The 22,546-nt window shown below is 35.2% G+C and overlaps 1 protein-coding gene across 2 annotated transcripts; it reads left to right on the forward strand.

Annotated features, from left to right (window-relative positions):
* The first annotated feature begins 5,863 nt into the window (after positions 1–5,863).
* LOC131026891 (uncharacterized) lies at positions 5,864–18,758 on the forward strand. 2 transcript variants are annotated; one of them, XM_057956893.2, is made up of 5 exons: positions 5,864–6,112; positions 6,216–6,293; positions 6,390–6,476; positions 16,455–16,481; positions 18,235–18,758. In XM_057956893.2, exons 1-5 carry the CDS (start codon positions 6,110–6,112, stop codon positions 18,319–18,321), a joined length of 282 nt encoding a protein of 93 aa, XP_057812876.2. In that variant the 5' UTR covers positions 5,864–6,109; the 3' UTR covers positions 18,322–18,758. The 2 variants fall into 2 exon arrangements, with proteins under 2 accessions (XP_057812876.2, XP_057812877.2); XM_057956894.2 differs by lacking the exon at positions 16,455–16,481 and having other exon boundaries at positions 5,879–6,112.
* The last annotated feature ends 3,788 nt before the right edge of the window (positions 18,759–22,546 follow it).

The following is a 22,546-nucleotide window of genomic DNA, read 5'->3' on the forward strand; positions in this document are numbered from 1 at the left end:
TCAAAAATCGCTTCATGCTCTATCCAAGGACAAGGTCTAAGTTGATGCAAGATACATGATCAAGTGAAGAAGAACACTCCATGTCCTTGATGAGGATTTCGCTCTATGTCCTTGGTAAGGACAAGATCAAAATAGGTAAAATTCACTCATCGTCCTTTCCAAGGACAAGGTCAAGATGTGAGAAATTCGCTCACCATCCCTTCTAAGGACAGGACCTATAAGACAAGATTTGGTAGGTCAACTTATGAATTTTACAAGGACATGACTTGAAACTCTTTTACCTCGTTGATTTGAAGCATCATCAGTTCAGCCCTTAAAAACATCTATAAAGAAAATTCTCTCTATGACCTTCGGAAGCATGGGACCTAAAACAAAGTCTCGCTCTATGTCCTCTCCAAGGATAGGACTCAAAGACAAAATTCACTCTGGGACCTTGATGAGACACATCACCTTAGTGAAATTCTTGGCCTAAGACCTTGGCAAGGACAAGAATTAGGTGGAAAATTCGCCCAATGACCTTGGTAAGGTACATGACTTGTTGAAAGAATTTCACTCTATGAGCTTTGCAAGGTACAAGAGCTAAATGTAAATTTTTTCCCTAAGTCCTTAGAGAGGTACATGATCTCAAACATCCTTGAATTCAATCCTTCAGTTTCCTTCACTCCACTAGATCATATCCCAAATTTTCATGAAACATGTTAACTTTTACCCTTCAAGAAGGCTCAAGGAAGGAATTTGCTATAACCTTGAGGCCAAGGACGCATCTAAGGCAAGTTTGCTCCAACAAGGGACATGACTCTATGTAGATAGTTTGTTCAATCTCTCTCATTTCCTATACTTTACTCATCTAAACTTCCAATTCCTAAATCACTTCAATGTCCATGTCCAATTAATCTTCAAAAGTGACCCTAGGGAAGACTCCTCGTTCAATCCCTTTCCACTTGAATTGATGAATTCTCTGGCTACTCAAGAAATGTTATCCCTTCAATGGAAAGATTAATAGCTAAGACTCTAAGACAACCCAGGATTGAGCAAAAAGGACTAACCCTAGAAAGCGAAAAGTGGGGGTCCCCATTTGCAATGGGGCAATGTGTGAATAACTCACAACACTACCCTGACTGGTAGAGTGACACATCCTTTAGAGGATCATTTTGCATCATCATAGGCCTTGATGGCGATATTCTTTCTAACATCCACTACATTTTTTGTGTATCCCAATGTTGTTACCAATTGCAACGTGCATATGTTCATACCAACTCCATCATCTATCAAGACTGGCTTGATTCGGTGTTTGTTAATGAAGCCTTCAATGTGAAGTGGAGCATTATGTGGTTGTTGTATGGATGAATCGTCATTTTCAGTGAAAGTGAGGCAATGAGATGATTTAAGATTACCAACCATGGTTTGAAATTGATCAGTATTAATATTGGATGGGACTGACACTTCTTGGAGAGATTTTTCTAGGATTGTTTTATGTGATGATGACAAGCACAAAAGCTCAAGGATGGAAATTAGTTCATGCGTCTTTTCTAGCTGGTCAACAAGGTTATACTGCTTTGGACCATAAGTCATTTTTGATGGCACACCTTGTAGTGTGACCTTGCTACGACGGGTAACTACATTGCATTTAGGATTCTTGGCTTTGATGGTTATCACTGGAATGTATTCAGTATCATCAGTTATATTATTGATAGTATAATCATAGGAGGTTCATGTATAATTGATCTTATTGTCATTGTTCTGCCCTTGATGGGAGGTACTTCCCTTTTCATATGATGGGAGTGGATTTTTGAAGAGCTTAGTACAAGATTTTTAATGTGGTGAAAATGGAGGTTAGTATAAACCAATACGAAATCATGTTACTAAGAGCTTCAACCATAAGCAAAACATGAAGACAAATCCATCCAAAGAATTAGCAAAGAATATTAGTACAAGAAACTAATTAAGAAATAAATAAACAAACATGAATATTACTCAATCATGATGCTCCCTATTCCATGACTCTTCCTTGTCCTCCTCCTCTCCAAGATCTTGTTGCTATGTGAAGTATGTCCTCGGCTGGAGCACTAGCACAAAGGGGATGCCAAACAGAGGATGGGAGATGGTTGATTATGTGAAGTGTGGATGAGAATGCAAATGAAGTATTAATGTCAAATAGCAATTCCAACTAGTGGAAGATCTAAATCATAATACAAATCATTCAAATCTAAACAAAGTAACAAAGCATGGATAACTCTTGTATGTGTGACCCTCAATAATGAAGGCATGAGCTCTATTTATAGGGAAAATTGGCAAATGAAGGGTTGAGATTGAGTTTATTGAGGAAGGGTTAGGATTGCTTGAGGAAGTGGTGATCCTCAATCCATGTGCTCTCCTTCAAGCCAATCACATGTTGACAAGTGTCAACAAGGGAAGTGTAGGCACTTAAATTTGGCTAATCAATTTAGTCAATTTTTTTTTCCTTTATCCAGTTAATTAATTAAATATCTTAATTAATTAAGCCCATCCCTTGAATTAATTTAATTAATTAATTAATTAATTCCCCTTCCAATCCATTGAATTGATTAATTTCCCCTTCCAATCCTTGAATTAATTAATTTCCAATTAATTAATTCCCCTCTCCAATCTCTTAAATTAATTAATCTCCCTCACCTCATTTAAATAATTGAATAATTATTTAAATATGTCACATGTCTCCTAACTTCTAACTACCTAACTAACCCCCTTCTAATCTAACCTCCAATCTAACCTATGGGTTCTAACCAACCCTATCCCCCCAAACTAACCTTATCCTAACCTCCCCTCACATGTGTGTGCACACATATTCCCCTAATTTCCTTAATATTAGGAAATTTGATTCTATTTTTAGGTGGCTTCCTCCCAAATTGAACATGTGTCTTAAGGACATGTCAAGCCCCTTTTTGACATTTGTCCCTCCAAGGGACACTTGTCCTCCCTTGTTGAACCACTTGTCATTCCTTGGATTGCCACTTGTCATCCTTGAGGACAAGTGTTGCATTTTCCAATCCCTTCCTCTCCTCTCTTCTCCTATTTAATCCCCTCTCATTTTCATTCAAATTCTCCACTTTTCATACATTCGTAGTACCATAATGTAGAATTCTATCCACTTTCTCACTACCATATCATTATCATGCAACATTTCATCCATTCTAGCATATCCATATCATCATAATGCCAAATTTCATCCCCATATCCTATCATCAAATCTACATATCCAAAATCCAATCATCAAATCACATCATGGAGCAATTGAGAACTAGCTATGTCTTGAGTGCACATCCGAACATGGGAAAATCGAATCAAAGTTGGTAAATGAGGTTTGCATTCACTTATTTTATGCTTTTATGCTTCATTTCTTTCTTTTTAAACATTCCAATCTTGAGTTGTTTGAGGTTAATTGTGTTGCTTAGATTATTTAGTATTATCTTTCAATCATTTACATTTGAGCATGGTTTACTTCACACAAGAAGGCTTGAGAGGAGAGGGAGACAAAAGCATTAAATGCTTGAAGACTTGAAGGAAGCCAATAAAGGCTTAAGAGGACTTTAAAAGGAAACCATTAAAGGCTTGAAGACTTAGAGGGAAAACATTAAAGGCTTAAGAAGACTTTAGAAGGAAACCATTAAAGGCTTACAAACTTTAAAGAAAGCCATTAAATGTTTGAGTTGATAGGTATTGGGTTAACCTTTGGTTTAGGAATGTGCAAACCATTAAAGGGTGACTAGGCTAATGATAGGGGTTTAGACAAGATTAGAAGGAGGTTAACTTGCAGCGTGCAAGGATTTAGGAATTTCAAAAAATATTTATTTATTTAAATGTGAGAGATGAGATTTAAATAAATGTTAATTTATTTAAATGTGAGAGAGGGGTTAATTAAACAACTATGCTTTATTTATTTAATTAATAGTCAGAATATGATTAAGTGAGTTAAATCAAATAAATTGAATACTTTATTTAATTAATAGAAGAACATAATTTGGATGAATTAATTACATATTAATTTACTTAATAGTTGAATGATGGTTAAATAATCAAATAAATACTGAATATTCATTTAATTAAGTGGATAGATTTGGGTGTCTACAACTGCACAATGAAATTTCTTGCCTTTGCCCAAATTGCACACAATAGGGCAATGAGATATTAAAAAAAATTAACAAACTTTTAAAGGTATTAGACTACTCCCATAAAACTCCTCATTTCAATAGTACCAATTCTTAATGGTAATTTTATTTAAGCTCCTATAATCTACACACGTGCAACAAACTTTATTGTTCTTTAGAACTATTACAATAGGAGAACCACAAGAGGATGTAATTGGTCTAATCCCCCTTTACCAATAATTGTTTAAACTCTCAGCTGGTTTTTGACCTCTTGCATTTCAATAATGCTTTGGCAATGCAGGCCAATATTAAGTAATAGAAATCTAAGTGCTCGTCATTCATTTCATGTGGGCCTTGGGGATTTTGCACTAGGAAAATTGGAGTATAATAATAACTCAAGAGAATCATAATGTCATAAAAAGGGCCGCTAAGTATTACTGTTTCTAATTATAAGCCATGAAATGTTGGAATTTTTATTTAATTAAATAGACTCTTTCTTAAACTTCTAATACTTTGCAATTACATACTTTTTAATACATGAGATGCACAAGTAAATGTGAAACATGTAACATTATATTCACCTCATTAAAGTTCAATCAAGGAATTTATACAAATGCTTGTATAGATGCTTGTACATTTATGTAGAGGATATTATTTGCTGATTAAAAAATTAATCACACATGATATGAATAGATAAATAGAAAATTTATGATCATTTTCTATAACTGAAATAAGGATCTATAAACTTAACATTTCTATCTAACATCAATATACAAACTAAGCAAACTCTCAATTAGTTATTTTCATCATTGAATTAAAGTCAAGGATATTTGATCAAGTAAGTGATTAACCAATATTTAGGGTAATCCACTAACCATTTACTTCTCTTATTCAAGTAACATATCTACTTTATACAAACTTGCTACAATAATCATGATTGGCATGTATTTAATGAAGCATATTACAATTACTATTTTGCAATGTTAGTCAAATCATTTAGAAAATTAAACTTATATTAGATATACCATTAATTTGGTGCGTAGACTATATGATTGGATGTCTCAGGATTTGATGGGTCTCACATGAATAGAAGATCATCCCAATAAGAAAACTAAATGAGTTTTAATCACTACAAAATGCAAGGTCAAATGATACTCTATCATAAGAGAGTATGTTCAAAAAATTAAGAGCTTGAAGTATCATTTCCTATCGCATGTGACCCATGAAGAATTGTGCTCCAACAATATGCCAACACATATATAGATTTTAATTATTATATAACTAATTATGCAATGTTAAAATACATTTAGATTTTACCTTTAATATCCTATCGACATACCCCTTGAACCTCATATAGATACAAGTGCTAGTTACATATGACAAACATATGATTATACATGACACCATCATAAGAAGACACTATCATAAATTTTTGAACTTTGACATACCATACACAATTGCATCTTACTAACATAAAGATAATGAATATAAAAAATAGATAAGAAATTTAAATTCTCGATACTTCCAATGTAATTTGAATTAAAACTAATATAATGATATCAACTTTATAAACATCAATGCCTCTTCTCCCTTTATAATTAAAAAGTGCTTGAATAATGGTTAGATTCTAGATCAAAGAATTCAAAGAATAAAACAATAAATCTAAACTTCACCTCCACCCCTTAAAAAACACTTAAATTTGGAAATTTTGCCTTACCCACTTCTATTCTCATGTAGGCCCCCTTCAATGCGACCATAGCTTTACCCACTATTATTCTTGTTGATCAATCTCTTGGACATTACGTTTTTCATTTAAAATTATTTTGCAGCTATAGTGTTTAACCCGCATAATTTTGCGACGGAACCTCATCAGAAAGAACGATCAACTGGCGTTGACTGGAGCTTAAAATCGCCTTTCATCTCCGTCGCCTGCAACAATTCATTTTTGTTGTTCTCTTGATCTGATTACAGCGTGACAGTAAAAAATGGTATGCAGTTTTAAATAGACGATGCCCATTTCTACAAATCTTTATATGCATTCATTTATTAGTTTAATTTACTATTAATAACAATCTTACTTCAATTTTCCAGGTTTGTGTGGCGTGTCTGTTACCAATTTTTCTGATACCCATTGTCAATCTTTTGCCCATATTATTTGATTTTATTGTGGTAAGGACTTAACATTGATGAAGTTTGTTTTCGATGAATTTTATGATATATTGTGGATTTTACTGTGGCTTTGCTGATACTAAATTCGGAATTTAGGGCAAAATTTATGTCCTATTCGGCAAGGAATACAGGCGGCCAGAACGTGTTCCACCCGCATGCCCGTACAAGCCCGCCAACAAGAAGGTAAGTAATCTGCCAGGGAAATTCAGTTTTCCAGGGTTTGATCAGCATTTTAGGGTTTGCTTTTGCTTTTTGGTAATTTGGGATGAGGTCATGGGATTGTCTTTAACAGTGTCGATTGGGGTAAGCTTTAATTTCATTTTTAAGATTTGTTACAACAATAGTTTTAATCATTTGTTAACAGTTATCGCTCTAGAAAATACCTCATAATCTTTAAACCACATTTTCATCATGTGCGCATTGGAATCGTTGGCCGGCTTATTGCAGTGTGATGTTTCAACCTCAATTGTTCTGTTATGAGTATTTTCCATAACTAGTACACCACAAACTTTGGATTTTGTTTGGAAATTATTGCGCCTTTAGAATTTTGAATTTACCACCTTTATGAGTGTGTTTTTTTCTATGGAAACCCTTCAAATGTTCATTTTTGTTCCAGATTTTAGACATTTCCTAATCGTTGAGAATTAAGTATAACTTAAGTTGTTCACGTATAGGCTCCTGCACAGTCAGGACAAACCCCCAAAGAGCATGAGAAATGGACATTTTTTCAAATGATGAAAGATTTAGCAAGATACAAAAATAAGTAAGTCAAAATGTTGAAACATCCCTGTCTTCTGCTGTGCATGAAGGTTCAGATTGTAGCATGCCATAGAGATCATGTAGGCTTCAAAACTTGCTGGTTGAGCAACTAAATCTCAGTTGTAAGTTCTTGGAACATTGATGGTCATGACTCTTTGGCAAGGTGAGCACAGTATGATTTGATTTGCTCTCGATGCATGAACACTTGTGGCTCCCGTTCTTATAAGTATTCGTAATGAGTGGTGGACAAATTCCTGTCTTAAATGCCTTGCCAGTAGGATATTTGCTTATTTTCTTTACAGGGAAAAGAGTGAATTTCTCTTTGTTAGCATGTTGGGAAAACTGACACTTGACTGTAATTAGATGATAGTATACAAAATGACTAGTTCTAAAACTGACTAGGTAACTTTTATATGTAAATTATCCTACAAGTGACTTTGCTAATATGTCAATCATTGATAGACAGTCAAACTAGATGACAAACTAAATATTTACTGTTGACTTGCGTCAATTGTATTTAATGAGTCATGACCTTTTAAAGGGTGAAACAATGTTTGCAATCAACTATAATGGATGTTCAGGGATGGGCTTAGTTGAGGTTACTTCAATGATGCAAAAGCATGGGCAAATATCAGATTTTCAGTTTACATGGATCTGCCCTGGCTAATTATTGTGTTGACATGTTTAGCGGTGAGAGGCTTCATCATGATCACCACCCATGATCATTGCCCATGCATTTGTCGCCACCTTGTCTTATTTATCATTTGGGCTGACTTAATTAAGGGACACATCCCTTCACATTGTATGGTTGCCTCTCTCTATGTCGCCCCTCTTGTGAAAAGGGACATCCCTTGCTAAGAATCACTACTCGCATATATATATGAAGATCGAAGACTTCATTCAGATGATAATTCACATACACAGTTTGCCTCATTCATTCCATGCTTCAGCAGTTAAGATTTTCATATAGCAGTTCGGTAATTATATCAAGGAGATCGATTTATATTGGGGCAATTAATTCGGCCTTGTGAGTGGCCTCGTAATTGTCTTTGTGTTAGCCATATTGTAATTGATTTATTTCATCATATAAGAGACATTATTGCTGTGTTTTTCTCCCTCAAGTAGGAGGGTTTTCCCAAGGTATATTGCTATGTTAATTGTTCAAATATTGGTTGATTTCTGCTTAATCTAATTCTGATCATAAAAATAACATGGTATCAGAGCGGGTTTAAGAAAGATCGTGATTAGAATTGATTAAGTATCAAATCCTCATTTGTTCTTCTCATTCTTAGTGTGTCTATCCTTGCATCAAAATGGTGAATGGACTCAAGGTCGAAGATATTCTTGATGGTGCCTCTAACTTCACCTCTTGGAAGTTTAGAGTTCTAATTACATTAGAAGAGAATGATATTCTCGAATTCGTGGAGAAGGAAGTGCCCGAACTTGATGATGAGAATGAGAAAACTCAATGGAGAAAGAATGACACAAAGGCCAAGAAAATTTTAATTGATTCCATAAAGGATCACCTTGTGCCTATTATATCCAAGTTGAAGACGGTGAGAGAGATGTTCAAGACTTTGGAAGGATTATATGAGATCAATAATACCAGCAGAGCTCTTGCCTTAAGACAACAACTACATCAAATCAAGATGGCTAAAGAAGATTCAGTCATCTCCTTCTTCATGAAGATCATTGAATTGAAGGACCAACTATATGCTATTGAAGATATAGTTGGAGATAGAGACTTAGTGATATTGGCTCTCAATGGTCTTCCTCAATCTTTGGAACCCTTTATCCAAGGTATCAGTGTAAGATCTAAGCTTCCAAAGTTTGATCGCCTTAGGGCTGATTGTATTCAAGAAGAATCCAGATTGGCTGCAAGAGGGATTGGTCAAAGCTCTCTCAATGAAGACACTCATGTTCTCGCTGCTCAAACTTCAAAGAAGAGAGGAAGAGAAGGGAGAAAAGGAAATTTCAAGAGGAATAGAGATAGGAAATCAGATGCTGCTCCCGATTCAAAGAAGAAGAGAAATCTCTCCTGAATTCAATGCTTCAGATGTGACAAGTATGGTCACTATGCTTGATATTGCCCTACAAGATCAAAGTGACATGCTTCTATGGCAGATGTTGGTGAAGTGTCTCCTCAAAGGGAATCTAGAGACAACAAAGAAGGGTTTCTATTCATCTCTGCCCTACTAAGCAATGTTCCAACCGATAGTAGCACATGGTTGATTGATAGTGGCGCTTCTCGACACAGTACAGGATATAGAAAGCACTTTCAGATTTGGTAGAAAGAGAAACCAACCTCCAAGTCATCATCGGAGATGATGCTTGCTATTTAGTGAAAGGAGCTGGAACCACCTCTCTTCACCTAGATTTTGGTATTCCTCTTCACTTGAGTGATGTCTTGTTCGTACCAGGCATCAAGAGGAACCTTATTTCAATTTCAGCCTTGGAGGACAAAGGATATCAAGTTGCCTTCTCAGAAGGGAAAGTTCTTGCTTGGCCGAAGAACTCTAGCATCAAAACAACTAAGGTGATTGGTGTTCGCCAAGAGAGTCTTTATAAACTTTCCACCAGCCTAGTTCAAGCATTACTGCATGATTCTTCCAATTCATGTGAGGTATGGCATATGAGATTTGCTCACCTTCACTTCAAAGTTCTTCCACCCATGCAAAAGATGGTTACAGGCCTTCCGAAACTCAGTCCAGAGCATGATGGTATTTGTAAAGGATGCGCAATGGGTAAGAATTCTAAAGGTCCTTTTCATAGTAGTGAAAGTAGATCAAAATGTATTTTAGATCTTGTTCATTTTGATTTGTGTGGACCAATGTCTGTGGCATCCTTGAGTGGTTTTTGGTATTATGTAATTTTCATTGATGACTACTCTAGAAAGACTTGGATTTACTTTTTGAAATCCAAAGAATATGAAGAAGTGCTTGAGAAATTCAAAGAATTCAAGGCACAAGTAGAAAATTTGTCCAAGAAAAGGATCAAGGTTTTGAGATCTGATAATGGAGGAGAATACACCTCTGGAGGTTTCTGTAGCTTTTGTATTGAGGCAGGGATTAAGAGGGAGTTTTGTGTTCCTTACAATCCTCAACAAAACAGAGTTGCAGAAAGGAAGAATAGATCTATAGTTGAGTCAGCCAAAGCCATGATCCATGATCAAGATCTACAAACCTTTCTTTAGGCAGAAGCATTCAGAATTACAGTGTATGTTCAGAATCAAAGCCCTCATCGAATATTAGAAAATATGACTCCTGAAGAAGCATTTATCGGTGTGAAACCTAAGGTTAGTCATTTGAGAATCTTTGGTTGTCCTATTTATATTCATGTGCCTAAAGATAAAAGAACGAAGCTAGAACCATCTAGTAAGAAAGGAATATTTGTGGGTTACAATGAATCTTCAAAAGCCTACATGATTTATATTCCAGGACATAAACAGATAGAGATCAATAGGGATGTCTCTTTTGAAGAAGATGTTGCATTCAAAAGATCCAAAGGTTCACACATCGAGATAGATAATGAAGAAAATGAGACTTTTGAAGACACGGACATTGATCATACTCCTAAGATTTAGAGGGAGTCTACTAAACTAGTAGAGGCTATTGATCGAGTTGAGCCCTTGGAACCTATTGATGGTCCGAGAAACATTGTTATAGGTCGGAAGAAACCTCTATGGGCTGGACAAATTCTGCAAGAGGCAAAAAAGTATGCAGCTCCTCGAGGCACCTTTAGAGAAAGCAAGAGACCATAGAGGTTTCTAGGCTATGTGGCATTGATGAGTCACATCATTGATTCTGAGCCTTCCATTGTTGAGGAAGCTTCAAGTCAGCATGTATGGAGAGATGCTATGGATGAAGAATATCAATCTATTATCAAGAATGATGTTTGGGACATTGTTCCGAGACCTGAAGGAAAATCAGTTGTATGTTCGAAATGGCTTTTCAAGATCAAGCATGCAGCTGATGGAAGTATTGAGAAGTACAAAGCAAGATTTGTGGCTAGAGGATTCTCTCAAAAAGAGGGAATAGATTATGAAGAGACATTTGCTCCAGTTGCTCATTATACATCCATTAGAACTATTATTGCCATTGTAGCAGCAAATAAATGGAAGCTTCATCAGATGGACGTGAAGACAACATTTCTTAATGGTGTGATTGAAGAGGAAGTATACATTGAGCAACCTGATGGCTTTGTGATTCATGGGAAGGAGTCTCATGTTTGTAGACTGAAGAATGCTTTGTATGGCCTTAAGCAGGTTCCTCGTGCTTGGTATGAGAGGATTGATTGATATTTGATGGGCTTGGGGTTCTTCAAGAATGATGTAGATTCAAATCTCTACTTCAAGGTAATTGATGGTGAAGCTCTAATTTTGGTTCTTTATGTTGATGACTTATTTATTATTGGAGAAGATCATCTCATTGACAAATGTAAGAAGGAGTTAGCTTCTGAATTTGAGTCGAAGGATTTAGGTCTTTTGCATTACTTTCTAGGATTGGAGTTATGGCAAAGACCCAATGAAATTATTCTAAGTCAAGGGAAATACACCATTGATATCTTAAGGAGATTTGGAATGATGGATTGCAAATCCATGTCTACACCTATGGAAACAAATTTGAAGAAATTGAGTGAGTCTGCAACTAGTTCAGATTTAGTAGATCCTACCATGTACAGATAGTTGATTGGTTCATTGATGTATCTAGTCAATACTAGACCTGACATTTGTTATGCAATAAGTGCTCTTAGTCAGTTTATGTGTGAGCCAAGACATATTCATCTAGTTGCAGCAAAACATATCTTGAGGTACTTGCGTGGCATAGTAGGATATGGTTTGAGATATACTTCCAGTGCAAATATGAAGTTACAAGGTTACACTGATTTTGATTGGGCCGGGAGTGTAACTGACAGAAAGAGCACATTTGGTTGTTGCTTCTGTTTGGGTCCTGCCATGATATCTTGGTGCATTAGGAAGCAAACTTCTGTAACACTTAGTACTGTAGCGGCTGAGTACATTGTAGCATGTGTAGTAGCTCGAGAAGCAGTGTGGCTTCGAAAGATCCTTGCAGGATTGTTTGGACAATCAGTGGAGCAGATTGTTATCCATTGTGACAATCAAAGCTGTGTGAAGCTATTTGTCAATCCAGTGTTTCTTGACAGAACAAAACATGTTGAGATCAAATACTATTACATTAGAAATATGGTACAGAGGAAAGCTATCCAGTTGAGATACATTTGCACTGATGAACAAACGATTGATATTCTCACCAAGCCTCTCTCCAAAGTGAAGTTTGGGTACTTCCGAGACAAGCTTGGAGTTGTGGAGAATGAAGCCCTTGCTGAGAGGGAGTCTTAGCATTAGTGATTTTTTTTGTGACTTGCCTTAATGCATCTTTCTTCATGATGGAGAAATTTGAGGTGAAAGCCCTTGTCCATCTCTAAGACGGAGATGTGGGTCTTTCCACTCTCTAGGAGTAGCCATGGTGGATGTCATGTTGAGAAACTCCATGACAACATCACGTTGAGAGACTCCGTGATGAAGTCTTTATACTTGTGTTTTTCCACATGGGAGTAGCCATGGTGGACATCATGTTGAGAGACTCCATGATGACATCACGTTGAGTGACTCCGTAATGGGCACTTGTACACATGTTTCTTTCCACATGGGAGTAGCCATGATGGACATCATGTTGAGTGACTCCATGATGATATCACGTTGAGAGACTTCGTGATAAACCCTTTCACTAATGGGTGTAGCCATTGTGAGTGTCATGTTGAGAGACTTCGTGATAAACCCTCTCTCAACATGACACTCACAATGGAATGTAAGGAGAATCAGATGGAATGTAAGGAGGGCACAAAATTACGAATTCAAAACCAAAAATTTAATAGTAAGGTTGAAAGTTTTATCTTTAATATTTTATTAATATTGTTTTATTTTTAATAATTTTAATTTAACAAGTGTAAAATATTTATATTAATTTTAAATTTAAGACAATACTATTTAATTTTAATAAATAATAGATTTGACCATATTTATATATTTATGAATTTAACATGGTTTTCGTACCAACAAACCCAAACTAAACCAAACCCCTGAACTTGAACCTAAACCTGAACTGGAACCAGCAACTTAGCAAGCAGCTAATGGAGATGCTTATATTTTGGAATAGGACAAATGAGTGTCCTGTTTGTTAGTTGACTTAGCATTATAGGACAAATGACTTAAATAGCAAGCCAGTTGTAATTTTAGTTATGTTAACAGATATGAATGCCTATCAAATATGAATATCAATATATAAATAAGTGTTTCATGAGAATACAACTTGCTGTCCTGATTAGAGTCAAGTACTGTGTATTTCAAATTAGGATCAGACCAGAATGCACACTTGTGTCTGTGAAAAAGAGAGGCAAATATCCTAATTACTAGTCATTTTAAAGAGGAACATGTCCACTGTTGATTTTCAATTGCATATAAAGAACTTATCAGGAACAGAAGGCAAGCAGTAAATAGAGATGCTCGTATTTCGGAATATGATAAGAGTCCTTTCCATAAAATATCAAACATTTCAAATTAGTCTAGTTCCTTAAATTGTGCACTTCAGAGAAAAAGTGCTCTAGCTTTGACAAGAATTTCCCCTCGTATGATCCAACAATAGCCAAAGTTGTGAATGCCAATATGTTATTTTTATGATCAGAATTAGATTTAGCAGAAATCAACCAATATTTGAACAATTAACACAGCAATATACCCTGGGAAAACCCTCCTACTTGAGGGAGAAAAACCCAGCAATAATATCTCTTATATGATGAAATAAATCAATTACAATATGGCTAACACAAACCCAATTATGAGGCCACTCACAAACTGAATTAATTGCACCAATATAAATCGATCTTCTTGATATAATTATCGAACTGCTATATGAAAATCTTAACTGCTGAAGTATGAAATGAATGAGGCAAACTGTGTATGTGAATTATAATCTGAGTGAAGTCTTCGATCTTCATATATATATGCGAGTAGTGACTCTTATCAAGGGTCGTGCCTTTTCACAAGAGGGACAACATAGAGAGAGGCGACCATACAATGTGAAAGGATGCGTCCCTTAATTAAGTCGGCCCAAATGATAAATAAGACAAGGTGGCGACAAATGCATGGGTGATGATCATGGGTGGCGATCATGATGAAGTCTCCCGCCACTAAACACATCAACACTCCCTCTTTAGCTAGAACCAGAGATAACCACCCTGACTATAGAGAGTCTCCTCCCCTCCCAAATGGTTCCTGATTCATTCATACCATCTACAGATTCTCATTATATGGGGTTGAGGTGCATATAGTCAATAGTCTCTGCACAAGAAGACCAGCACTGAACCTGATGGGAACCTTTCATTGGCAGGCTGGGGAGATAGATGGCTGCGCATGAAGACCGACTATATAATATTTCCAATACATAAATTTTGCCATTAAAGATGACTGAAGAAAGCCAAGTGGATGAAGCGCTCTCTTTGAATTCCCCTGGCAAAGGATCACACATTTCCCATTCCCCCACTTTCAAGTCATGAAGTTCAGAATCGGGTGCACCCAAACGTGTACTGAACCGGTACCTGGATCGGGCCAAGTAGCTGCTGAACCCGGTAACATAGGCTGCTTTTGATATGTTCCCGTAAGATCCTCTTATGCACTGAATAATCAACGGTGGACAAGTTCCTCTCCAAAATAACGAATAATTAGGATCTTTGCCTCTCTTTTTAACAAGATATGAGTGTGAATTCTGGTTTGATCCTATGTTGGAAAACATCTGTACTTGATTCTGATCAGGAGAGCGAGTTGTATTCTCATGAATTACTTATTTAACATGCATATTTGATATGATTTTGTACTTTTCAACATGACTAACTTTACAACTGACTTGCTAGCTTATTAAGTCATTTATTTTAATACTATTTCAATTGACTAACAGTCATTGGCCAAACATTAAGTGGAAAGAAAAGGGAAACTAAATATTTTCTTTGTTCTTGTATCAATCATGTTTTTTTGAAAAAGAAAAAGAAATCATATGCTATGACCTATTAAACAATGAAATTTGAACTGTAAAAAAATGTGAATGAAATTTTAATCCACTACGACATTTGTTGAAATATGGTGCCCAATCAAGGTCATCACTGTGGTGTTCCAAAGGGTTCAATATATGGTTCGATGCTAGTAGATTAATGATATTCACAACTTTGACCATTTTTGGAGCATAGAGTTCAGGGGGAAATTGTTTTTGAAGCTGGAGTACATTTCTCTACAATGTATAACTGATTGGTCTAGACCAATTTGCTATGGATAATATATTTGATATTTCATATTGTAAAACAGGAGTGTCTCCATTCACTTCCTAAATTCTAATGTTGTCTATTTCTCAGATTGAGGGAGGTATTAATCATCTTTAATTTAGAGGAAGTTTAACTCTCCTCCACAATATGAAGATTAGAGATTTTTAAACATTTATTTTACATTTTTTTATTTCTCCATTGGTGTTGCTTGTTGAGAGGTGATAATTGAAGTATGGGTGATTTTATCAATTCATATATCATTATTTCATCCATGCATTGTGGGCATTAAACAAACGCAAAATATGAACATGTCACCAGTAGTATCTTTAGTAGATGTGCTATAACTATAGGAACTTTTGATGACAATACCTAGGAGTAAATATTCATCTAATTGAACTGCTTCTTTGACACTTTCACGGATATTACTAGGTCAGCACTCGGTACTTAACAGGAGGTAGTCATGTCTGTAGATGGGATCTACAGATATCTTGCAGACTGTAGACAAGTAGGGAAATACAAATAGAATCTTATCTATAGCACAGATATTTTTCCATTGGGCATGTAATTTTACTTTATTTTCTATGGAGACCTCTGAGCACTCCTTTGATTTATACATGCTGTAAATACCAGTGTAAATAGTGATTTTTCTGTTATTCAAGGATTTATTCAGTTAACGGTGGGATCAGAGATTGCATTCAGGGAGATTATTCTTTGTCACGAGCAGAAACAAATTGGTTCTTAGTATATCTTTTTTTTGTCTGATCCTTTCTTTATGTTGGTAGACAATAACATAAAAGCTCTCATTTATTGGAGTAATTTTGGAATAAAATTCTGTATCAGATGTATAATTTCAGTTAAACTTTGTCTTATTGTAGACAACATTTTATATATGTGACATTGTCATTGTATGGCCCTTGATCTGTTTTATGTCCTTTTATTTTGCATTTCCTTATTTTGATGCATGTATAGAATATACTGATAGCATCCAACACTTGTTGATGAATTTTTCTGAGAATGTACTGATATACATTTATGATCTTATTTTCAACATTTAAGTATGGAACTTTTCTTCAGGTGAAAAATGGAACATGGCTTGAACAGGTGAGGATACAACAATACGCAAAGATTTCAAGATCAAGAAAACCAAACACTAGATATTTAGATTTCTCCTTAATTTTTGTCATTTTATTTCTCAAACCTTCAACTACTATGATATTTAAATTGTACCTTTTAGTCAATGGGGTCTATGAGGATTTTGATTATAAGTATACCTTCTGGCTCTTTAGGAAACAGGTTTATGGGTCCATAAAAAACTACCTGAAATACTAGAGGTAAAAATTGTAGAAGCTGAAAAATTTCTTTAAATAGACTCTTAGGTAGTACTGCAAGGAAGTTTTGTGGAAGGAGTTCTTGTGAACTAGTCTCAGGCTGCGGTTTGGCCAAGGCAGCATCTTTGTTGTGCTGTATTAAGGTTTGATTGGCATCAGCATCCTTCTAGGAGAGTGGACTATAAGTCTAAATCTCCATTAATGGTGAAATTTTATTTTACTTTTCCTTTTTCTAGAAAAAGGAAAAATGTATAGAAGTTTCCAGATTTTTTCTGGCAATTTTAGTTTCTAGTTTACATTCTTTATATTTTATATGGTACGATGAGTGAAATTTGTGGCTGCATTTTGGGTGCACTTGTGTACCCAGTTTCCCGTTTCGCTAATATATTGCCTTCCACAATAACACAGTATTCAGTAGCCTTGTGTTACCAGGATTCTGAAAATCTTCAGCTTTGTAAAGCATGTATTTAAAAATATTTAATGGTGGGAAAGCTGTTTTTATGCTTTTTCTTTGTACAATTCGTGCCAAATTTCCTGTAGTCCCTAGTATTTAAGGGTGGTTCACCTATTATTTCCTTCAGTTAATACAAGGACTCTGTTTTGGTTATTGGTTTGCCTACTTGCTTTGTCAAATGTCCCTATAACTAGTTACCTTCAATAACCCAGAGGGGCATTTCATGCCTTTTTTTAAACGCTCATTGCCTCAAAATATACCCCACCTGCCAGTGGTGTGTTTAGTGTTGCCATTTTTTTAAAAGGATGACGATACAGTGTTCTCTAAAGGTAGAGGTTTGCGTGCAATAATTTCCCATTACCCAATAAAGAGGGATACATCTGTTCTCCTTGCAAATAAAGCATCTCTGGTGAATCCATCTCTCTGACCTGAATTTGTTAAAAAATTTCACCCTTGAGAATGAAAAACATGGGCCTCAAGTAAAGTTCTACCATCTTCTCTGTTTCATTGTCTGTGACATTTCTAATATTTTTATGGTGTTATTTGGAATTCAGAACCCATATGAATGGTTGAACTACATTGCTTTAATAAACAGCTAGATTGTATTTCAGTGAGCCTCTGGTGTTGACAAAATGTTTCAAAGGAACCCTTTCCTCATGAATTTTTGTAGAGATTTATATTCTCGGCAAAATGGGCATTCCTGGTAAGAGTCTCCTCTTTACTGGATCATATCCATGGTAGAGTTTTCAATGGCCTTTGCGACAGTCACTAGCTCATCCATGAGATTTCATTGTACTTACCGAAACAATCATATCCTATGTTAAACTTGTTCTCTTCCTCGTTTCTTTTTGCATTAATGTAATTTTTTTTTTCTCCTATATTATTTCATGGAACGTGACATGCAGAATAAAGGGTTTGGGAAATTGAGTAACAACTTGTCCACATTGAAAATCGATTTTTTCTTTCATGGTTTCTTTAGGAGTGCTGAAAAGTATTTCCTTAAGTGTTTTGTTTGTGTTAGTGGTGACCATTTTGTACTTGGAATTTTATGTATATTGGTTTGTTTTTGCAGGTAGAGCCTGGATCTTGTACACCAGATATTGTTGCTTCTGAAAAATTGCCCGAGAATGGCAAGGAAAGTATTAGCAAAGAAGAATGAGTTGCCTAAAGTCCTAAGGATATGAAGACACATGTATATGTGAGATGAGACTGAATTTTTATGTACACTGAAAGGTGGCATTGAAGCATTTTATGGATTTTATTTTGGTAGTTGTATTTGAACCCTTTGTACCTTTCATCAACTGTGCTCCCAGTAAATCAAATGGTAGTCAATTGTGATTCTACTAAATGCAGTTCTTGTAGTTTGAATCACTTGCTGTCTATACCAAATGTATTGCCTCTTTGAGTGCATGATCTCGTTGTTTTTGGGTGGTGTTTAATGCATGCTTGATCTCTTGGCTTTTGGGTGGTAGTTGATGCAAATTGTATATTGAGAATTCTTCTTTGTCATCTATTAATGCTATCATTCCACCTCAACAAATTTGTATTTGAGTGATAATGTGCTGTAATATATGGTTATGCTTACCAAGTCTTGAATTTTTAATTGCATGACATAGCTGGATATTAATATTACATGTGATGTTAACTGCAAATATTGACGTAAGAACATTTGGGAACCTTTGCAGTACCTAGAATTTTTTTATTACATATTTGGTATTGTAACATGCACTAATCTATGCAAATTAAATTACAACTTTTGAAATAGAAAGGAAAGGAAAAACTTGCAACTTCTTTTTTATAATATCAAATTGAACAGATACTTGAATGCTAAACAAAAAACTTGAAACAAAATAGAGATATGATCTATGAACATATCTATTTTGATACCAATGAAAATTCTAATGTTTCAAATTAAAAGAGTAGAGAGGTTTAGAGGCTACATTTTCCCAGATGCTCAATCTTGATCCGTTACATATCTTTACCAATGATTTGAAGGAGGGAAAGTATCATTAGGGTGCTTTTTTGTCCAACCACAAACTTATTAGTCTCGTTATCCAATTGGATTGGTTCGACCTTTCACAGGGAGGTAACGAGAAGTTGAACTCATGCCATTTGAGAGTGGTCTATAATCTTTACATAGTTCCCTAATTGGTTATACACTAAAGGCTACCTCTAACTAGTATGACTTTTGATTGGGATGTATATCTGGATTATTGAATTGATTGATGCTCTTGAAATGAGCACCACCTTGGCCAAAGGTTTTCATTTAGTTACAATCATGCTAAGCGCGAAGTCAAAGTTCCACCCTACTCGACTGCTACTTGAGGATCCGGGTCATAGGATCATTTATTTAGTCTTAAGTTTTAGGTTGACCATTATTGCAACCATTTAGTGACCATATGCTACTTAAGAATAATAATAATAATAATAATAATAATAATTATTATTATTTGAAATATCAATTCCAAGGCTTAAGAGGTGAAACCCTAAATATCTACTTAGACTATAATAGGGTTACCTGACACAACAGATTGATGAAACAAGGTCAATGAGAGACAACTTGACTCAACTTGCGATTAGGGTTTTTAGATGGCATGAACTCTCTTTTATTACCTTCTGACTTGTGATACTTCCCCTTCCTTCTCAGAGGATGACGATCTCCTACATCGATTTGACCAATTCAAATAGTTAGCCTGAAATCTTGTCATAACTCTGACATCGCAATATTATCAACAAAAGTATATCATATTAAATGTCATCATGTTTAATATCAAAACATCAATGTAAAAGTTTTGAGTCATCATTTTATTGTACCGAGCACAAATAACATTATTCAAATATAACATGAAACATCTAAGACATGAGTAATATTGCGTAATTATAGCATAGAAATATCTAGAGTACAAATAACATTACTCAAATATAACATGAAACATCTAAGACATGAGTAACATTGTGTAATTATAGCATAGAAACATCTAGAGTACAAATAACATTGCGTAAATATAGCTTAAAACAAATAGGGCTCAAGTGGGATGTAACAGTTATGTTCTTGAGTTGTCCTTGCAAAACAAGAGGTGAAATCGGGATTCCGCTTTGCACACATGGTATAAATTGAAAATAAATTTATTTTTACTTGCCTTTCTATAGAAATGTTTTGTGCTCTAGGTGCTACTTTGGTCAGGAAAGTGATCGATGTAACTTTTATCAGAGGCTTTCTAACAGATACCCCGTATCTTTAATTAATTAAGATCTGTAGCTTCAAGTAGATTGATGGTTCATGAATTTGAAAGTTTATTTTGAACGCCTAGTACTCTGCCTGTGGCATTTGACCAAAATAAACATTGATAGGCATTTTACTTTACAAAATCAGGTTATGGCGAAAGACACTTAGAAAATATTGGAATTATCTCAGTTAAAATTATAATCAACATATTAAAATGTTGCATAGGTGAATGATGGAAATTCAGTCTGACAATTTTTTTTCAAACAAATTCACTTTGCACAAAATAATAATCGTTGCATTTAGGACAGTTCGAATGAATGATATGATGATCAATTTTTAGAATATATAATTTATATTGTCTACTCAAAGTAGACGACATCACATAATTATTTAGCTATATGTGCTAACACATCCATGATTAACAGTTGAAGGGTCCAATGAGATTTTATTCCCTTTTTTTGATTGGTAAGTGAGGACATCTATTGGGGTGCTTGTGAGACTCATACATACCTCAAAATTCAGGAAAACAATCTGAAAAATACGAACTTTATCAAAGAGAGTTCCACCCCATGGAAACAACATGAAAAGAAAACAAGTAATCAAAGTGTGCGTTGAAAGCAATCTCCTCCCCATGTGGGAAATGAGTGATTCGCAGTGCACCAAAATTTTTCTCCAATTAAATCCCCGACTTCTAGACGGAACCTCCGCGCTTCCTATATTCTCCTTGTTTGTTTTAGAGGAGCTCCATATCTGGTTTGGTTTCCCGAATTTGGACGAAGCAAGATCTTCTTTCCTCAATTTTTGTGACCTCACACATTCTATTGTGTGTTCTTTTAAATTCTTGTTCTTCAAGCGGACGAAGCAGTGAGTTATTCAGAATATTGCTGCCAAAATTCAAAAAACTCTTTATCATTCTGAGGTCCCTCCACCTTATTGCCAGTTGAAGATGATGTCTGATGCTCAAAGAAACGGTTTCTCCAAATAAACATTGTTTCCAGACTGTTAGCTTTTGGAATCCATTTTGACAGAGAAAAACCACGACCTTATACCACACAATCTTTTCCAACACAAAATAGAGCCAGAAACACTGCAAACTGCTCCACAAACCAACAACATACTGAACCTGCAAACAACTGTGAATCTTTTACACAAGGGTAACATATACGTGAGATTACTCTCAACAATCCTTGGCTACAGACTTTAGATCACTTGGAAACCATGAGCCTTCCACTCAGAGAGTCTCTCTCTTCACTGGTTTATTAGTCACACAAGCAATGAGAAAGGAAAATTAACATAAACTGTCATTCATTGTGAATGCTCTTTGGCTTATATAAAAGTTGGGGCACAAATTCTCATGTCCAAAGAGGCTAAAATAAATATTCCTCAAAAGATATTTTTAAATATTCCCTTTCAAAATAGTCCCCATAAAGAGTTTTCCATAAACATCTTTAGATTGATTTATTTATTTATTTTTGGCTAAAAATGGACTGTAACTCCTATTATGACAACCTATCATAAAAATTGTCATAACTATCATAGCTATTAATGCCTCTTGAGTTGGCTCTAGTAAAATAATTATAAACTTTTATTTGTACAAAATATATGAATCGAGCTTGGATAACATAAATATTAAAATAAAATGTATCCTATAACTGTTGACTTATTATTTTTGGTCAATGGGCACTTGCTATATTTAGTAAGTATTATTTTTGAATTAAGGGACGTGACAAACTCTTAGGACATGACCAAGCTCAACTAGCAAAAGGAACCTATGCGAGAATGTGATTGTTGTCACCTAGTTGGTGCCATGGGTAACTAGCAAAGCACGAGGAATAGTAGAACCATCTTTAGCAAAGGGAAATCGGGAGAGGTAAATTTAAACTTGGTACAATCAAGAGAGCGAATTGGAAACATGTTGACATTATATTTGAGAGATCTCAAATAAGAGGGACATAATAAGAGGGACATAATTTTGTAAGCTATTATTTGTAGATCCATGATAAGCAAAGGGCATCGATACAAGAGAGTTTGAGCCTATAATGGGCAGTAGATCGGGAAGGCAATAGGAAAATATTGTGTTCAAAAGATGCTTAAATGAGAGGAACATGGTTTTTATATCATGTATGTAATATCGTGATAAATATTTAATGTAAATTTC

Source organism: Cryptomeria japonica, chromosome 1 (assembly GCF_030272615.1).
Source record: "Cryptomeria japonica chromosome 1, Sugi_1.0, whole genome shotgun sequence".
Classification (NCBI taxonomy): domain Eukaryota; kingdom Viridiplantae; phylum Streptophyta; class Pinopsida; order Cupressales; family Cupressaceae; genus Cryptomeria; species Cryptomeria japonica.